The following is a 5,362-nucleotide window of genomic DNA, read 5'->3' as shown; positions in this document are numbered from 1 at the left end:
AATTGAGTGAGAAACAGCTATTTTTTGTTTTGTTTACTTTTGTGACAAAAAATGATGAATCATCAAGTGTGACAATACTTATGAAAAAGGCAGTAATTACTTTGAGGGGAGATGAAATAAGGGCAAACAGGCAATTACTCCCCACATAAATATTTCTAGCAGTGTATACGAAACATAAAATATCTGATATACTTATCACTGTTCAACATACCACAGCGTAAAAATCGATACGAAGCATGAGGAAGCAACTTCTCTTCCCACGCTTTTGAGCCACCAAAAGTGAACTTCTAAATATAGAATGAGCGCGATATCCGTTTGGTGCACTGATCCCGCTTTCCTGTCCAGTTTCCCCTTCCAGTAGATCGTTATTCGCCTGTTGGCATAAATTTCTTAGCAGTAAAAAGAGGGGAATGAGTCAAAGACAGAGGATGAACCGGGAGTTTCTTATTTTTCACTGTTGAAAAAGGAATATATTGAATGTCAAAACACGAGGCTCAAGCGTTGCGCTTAGTCCGTGTACAAGATCCTTATTCCTTTTGGACAATGAGTCAGGAGTGCCCAGATTAAGAGAAGGCATCAAGGGACTTCCATGCCATTCACAAGCAATTGCTGACAGACTCCTCAACGTCAAACGGAAGTACTTTCTAACTAAAGAAAAATCTATGGATAAAGCCAAAACAAATAGTTGCCGTACGAGTCCTCGGCGCCATAACCCTAGATCGTTCGAGGAGTCAAAAGAGGGAGAAGTACAATTGTATTGTTCAAGGTCCAGATCTTACGACAGTATCTCCTGACCAGAAGCATACCTCAGACTCGACAGTTCGGCTACGAAAGAACAAGAGTCATGCAAACTGCAGATAATCCAATCCATCAATCCGTAACTCCCCCACCCCACCCCCCTTCCTTCCATTCTTCTCCAAAGGATCAGGGTAAAGCACGAGGCAGTCCAAGAGAAGAAGAAAAGAAAAATATAACCAGACTATGCATGTCAAAAAATTGCACTACATTTCCTTCAATATTCACCGATCGTGGCCTCGGGAATAACCGCCATTGAAAAATAAGCGATGATTAGGCCTAGAAGACAATGGATAACGAAGATGGTTAGATTTGTACTGATGTGTCTTGATGGCGCTCAGACCATATCGTGAAAGCATATAAAGAGCGTGGCTGTCAAAGTCAACCAACTCAGCGCACACCCCCCCACTCTCCGCACACCCCCACTTCCCACATACAACAACCATTCCTCGGAACGACTTCACCCGTCAGTGTGTCACATATACAATAGAACACGATGGTTCTCACTCGCGCGATGCAAAGACAACGTGCGAACATACAGGCCACTAGTACTGGAGAAACCAGCAATGGGACATCGTTGACATATGCGAGACATTCGCGCAATGTACGGACAACCAGAAGCGAGAGCACCGTCGTCTTTAGCAACGAAGCTGAAGGCTCCGCCAACATCCATGGCAATGCCTTTAGCACTGGCACAGTTAGCGACGGTGCTCAACAAGCAGTCATTACTAGAGAGGACCAGTCCTCCTTGACAGGATCGACGTCCTCCAACACGCAGACACAGCAAGCTGCGCATGTCGTCGAAAAGAAACGTAAAAGAAATGGTAAGTCTCCCTCTTCATTCCAGTTCAAAGTTCCTCATTGAAATATCTATTCCAGCCGAGGTCCTTGATAGCCAGCCACAGGCCTCGGGATCTTCCACCGTAAGTCCGCAAAATTCTCGTGAAGGTAAGTTAGACCACCATACATAAATGCAGCATTGAGCTGACATAAGTCCAGACCTTCCGAATGCTTCCTTCCCACTCCCTCCCAGGCCGAAAGCTCGCAAGAAGCGCGGGCATGGGTGGACCCGCAGAAAAACTAGAAGGGCGACTGCCCAGGGTCGTGCTGTCCGGGTAGGCGGCAAGCGCCCAATCGAGGGCGTCGATGGCGAAGAAGACGAGGCAAGGCGAATGAAGAGGCGGCGTATTAGTGAGGAGGCCGTTGCGGGGCTATCCAACGCACGTTCAATGTCGTTGGACAACATGATTGGTGCAACCAACGTCCGTCAGCTGCGATCGCGCAGCATCGTCTCCCCCGCAGATCCCGCAAACGAGGGAAGCGACGAGGGAAACAGGACGACGAGGTCGCCATCTCCAGATCGTGCATCAGAACGACCGACTTTAGAGGATACACTAGAAAATGAGGTAGACTTCACTCTCATAAAAACAGAAGATGAAGAGGAGGATTTCCTCTGGGATACTCCTCCGCCTCGGGATTGGAGTCTGCTGATGCCAGAATATGAACTGGCAACCGAGGACACATTCCGATTTGACAGTAACCGGAGTACGCCAGAGCTGACGACTGGACGTGACGGGTCCCATAGGGATAGAAACGAATCGGTCGGCTCAACGCCCGTAGGAACGCCACGGGCCCAATCAGTGGACGTCCAATCGTTTGATAGATCCCTTGTGATCGTTCTTCCGGGAACGATGGAGGAAGCGGAGCCACCGGACGAATTGATGGACGTTCTGGATGAGGGTGAGGACGAGGACGAGATTGGTGAATATGTTTCGGATTCCTTCATCCCTGGTGACGGAAGAAGGTCCAGGGCTCCCAGCCCTCCATCTCTTCCTCCATCACACTCCGTATCACGATTGTCAACTCCCCAGAGTGATGAGGAGACAGACAGCGCTAGATAGTTCGTATGGATGTCACCAAAAGAAGCGGTTCCATACAGCCTTGAGCGTCACGAACGTATCCAACCAAGCCTAGAGGTCTCGTATTTTTATCGTTCATCTCGACAGCCGTCCAGAGGAAAATGCGTACGATCAAGAGATCATTCCACACCTCGATTACGGTAACGAACCACAAAGTCGGCCTGCTCGTCCTCCTGGCTTATTGTGTCTGTCTTCTTGTTAGTCCGGTGCCGGTGACGCGTCCGTGGACTTCGAAATCGACCATCGTCAGCAGAGCGTCTGCTCCATGCTAGATAATGCCTCTCCAACACTATCCGCAATTTATCCGAGTCTTCCGAGGTGCATATCAGCAACTCGACAGTATCCTCCGATGCAATGGCGAGTTGAACGATTGCCAGGCGTCTGCACAACAACGTCGGCGATAGCCCTTCATCACTTTCGGCACGTTTGTCTCTGCTTTCCGCGACTGCACCCCAAAGTCCTTCCTCGACTTTCCACCAGCAGTTCTTGTCCTCCACCTGCTCTGTACTTGTACTCGTTTCTGTATTTGTATCTCTTGTTTCCTCTTTTGTTTTCTTTCTGTTTCGCACTTCCTGTACGGCCAATGGCATCCTTCTCCATGTAATTATATAAAAGCGATGCCCAATTCGGCGTCAGCTTTTGGCTTGCTGATATTTCGAGATCAGTCAAGCTTCCTCATAATCCGGTTGGTCGAAGTGCCCTTCAGAAACGACGACCAAGATTATGCACGAGGCAACAGTAGAGAGTCTCAGCCATCGCACAAATTCCCCAATTGAGAAGATCCGTACACTTCCGCAGAAGGTGAGGAGATTGGTCAAAAACATCTGGTGTGCACTCTTCTATTCATATTTAATAAACACACTACCGGGATAGGGAATGAAATGCCACTCACAGATGGACTCGCTTTGTTTCAATGCCGCAAGGGAACTCTTCACTACCGAAGCAGGCTACGGTCACGATGAATGCGAAAATTATTGGAAACTCATAAGCATTCGAACTGATAAAATGAATTCAGTACGATAATATGCTAATCCTGTTGCTGACGTCGCTCACCGACAAGGCGATTTCGCGAAATCACTGAAGCCTACCACATGGTGAATCATGGAACCGAGTTTAAGATCCAACCGGATGGAAGGTCTTGCACAACAGCTCAGCAAGTTACCAGGTTTGCAGAATTCCGATTTTTCGTCAAGTACGCAATCGGCTAGCGCTGGTTTTGGACCAGTCAGAGACAAGAACGAGGTGGGGTCGCCCTTGAATAGTGGCAGAGAGGATGACTTGAAGAGCTCTAGCACGCTGCCACGCTCATCCTAAATCCTTATTAACGTGTTCAACTAGGATGCGAATGGAAAGTGGACTTACGAATGAATGGATTGAACGTTCATTGTTTCAGTGGGCTTCACTGAGAAGCCAAAGATGGATGTTTACGAGAAACATCGCAAAAACACCACCCCAGAGCAATTTTTAACGGTACACTGGTAGCGATATCGATCTATGAACTTCCACGCGAGGCTTTTGAAGTATTTTGCAGCGGATGCAGCCGAAATCGATTGAAGACTGGTTCGTCAACGTAAGCAAGTTACTTCGGAACGGTGAGAACTGAGAGAAAAAACTACCGTTCGCGTTTATTACTCGAGCTTGTTTTTGCCTTTGTTAGTCTTGACTGGTGGGCCATCAGGGGCCAACGTTAATCCTCAAAAAACGTTAATAGTGTTCTTTTTGTGTAGTAGAAGGAAAGGGACGAGTTAATGTTAAAGTTTGGCGAAGTGGCAGCTGAATCAAAATGCGTTAGGTGTTTCCCACGCATACACCGACTTTATCACATCTCCTTCTCCCTCTGTTCTCTCAGATACCCCAGCTTATCTTTATTAAATTTTTATTGACTGAAAATGGTATACTTCCCTCAAAGCTTCTTTTACTTGTGAATGACAATGCTGAAATGAATTCGAACAGACGGTGTGTGGTGACTGTGGTGGAACGATCACATAGAATACGATGCAGCGGGAGGCAACGGTTTCTGTGTTGGTTGCGGGGCGGTCGTTGAGGAGAATGCGATTGTGTCTGAAGTTGTGTTTGGCGAGTCGTCGAGTGGCGCGGCGATTGTGCAGGGGTCGTTTGTAGGGCAGGGTGCAAGTGAGTAACAGTTGGAGTTCGTGAAGTTGAGGTTAAACTAAGTTATGTTTATGTGTTGTTATTGTTGTTGTGCTTAGCACATGCAAAGATGGGAGTTCCATATAGGAAGAGAAATACTTCTGAATCTCGAGAGCAGACAATTGATAATGGTATGTTCAAGTTTGATTTGGTGACATGGTCCTCACAGTCACGAATTTGTTCTAGCAAGCAGGAAGATCCGGAACGTCGGAACCATTATGCGTCTCTCGGAGGTCGTTCAGACAGCCGTAGTTCGCATGTATACTCTGGCTGTTGAACATAAGTATACATTTCTCCAATTCGTCCAAACCCTCAACCTCCAGCTCCATCAATGTCTGTAATGATGCCTTCAGCACCATAAACAGAGCAAGCTGCAAACGGCATAGACCCGAAATTCAAAAGCAACAAGCCTTGGGCCTTTCCGGCAAAGGTTTGCAAAATCCTTGCGACGATTAGCTGGACTACTGTATATGAGTGCAGCATAGAGCTGACACAAA

General features: G+C 47.3%; 2 protein-coding genes across 2 annotated transcripts in view; one reads left to right on the top strand and one right to left on the bottom strand.

Moving 5' to 3' along the window:
* Window positions 1-2,833: 2,833 nt before the first annotated feature.
* Window positions 2,834-4,099, bottom strand: FOMMEDRAFT_154362 (uncharacterized protein; the record flags this gene model as incomplete). The annotated part of the gene is made up of 5 exons (XM_007264881.1): window positions 2,834-3,216; window positions 3,284-3,357; window positions 3,607-3,711; window positions 3,768-4,010; window positions 4,077-4,099. 5 exons carry the CDS (start codon window positions 4,097-4,099, stop codon window positions 2,834-2,836), a joined length of 828 nt encoding a protein of 275 aa, XP_007264943.1.
* Window positions 4,100-4,720: 621 nt separating this feature from the next.
* The window catches only part of FOMMEDRAFT_80943 (uncharacterized protein), a gene marked incomplete at both ends in the record, with an annotated part of 1,128 nt that continues 486 nt past the window's right edge, over window positions 4,721-5,362 (top strand). Inside the window, one exon of the mRNA XM_007264880.1 lies at window positions 4,721-4,847. Coding sequence (XP_007264942.1) covers window positions 4,721-4,847 — 127 coding nt within the window. The remainder of the gene's footprint in view (window positions 4,848-5,362) is intronic.

This window comes from Fomitiporia mediterranea, assembly GCF_000271605.1.
Source record: "Fomitiporia mediterranea MF3/22 unplaced genomic scaffold FOMMEscaffold_4, whole genome shotgun sequence".
Lineage (NCBI taxonomy): Eukaryota > Fungi > Basidiomycota > Agaricomycetes > Hymenochaetales > Hymenochaetaceae > Fomitiporia > Fomitiporia mediterranea.
This window is presented reverse-complemented; position numbering and strand designations above follow the sequence as displayed.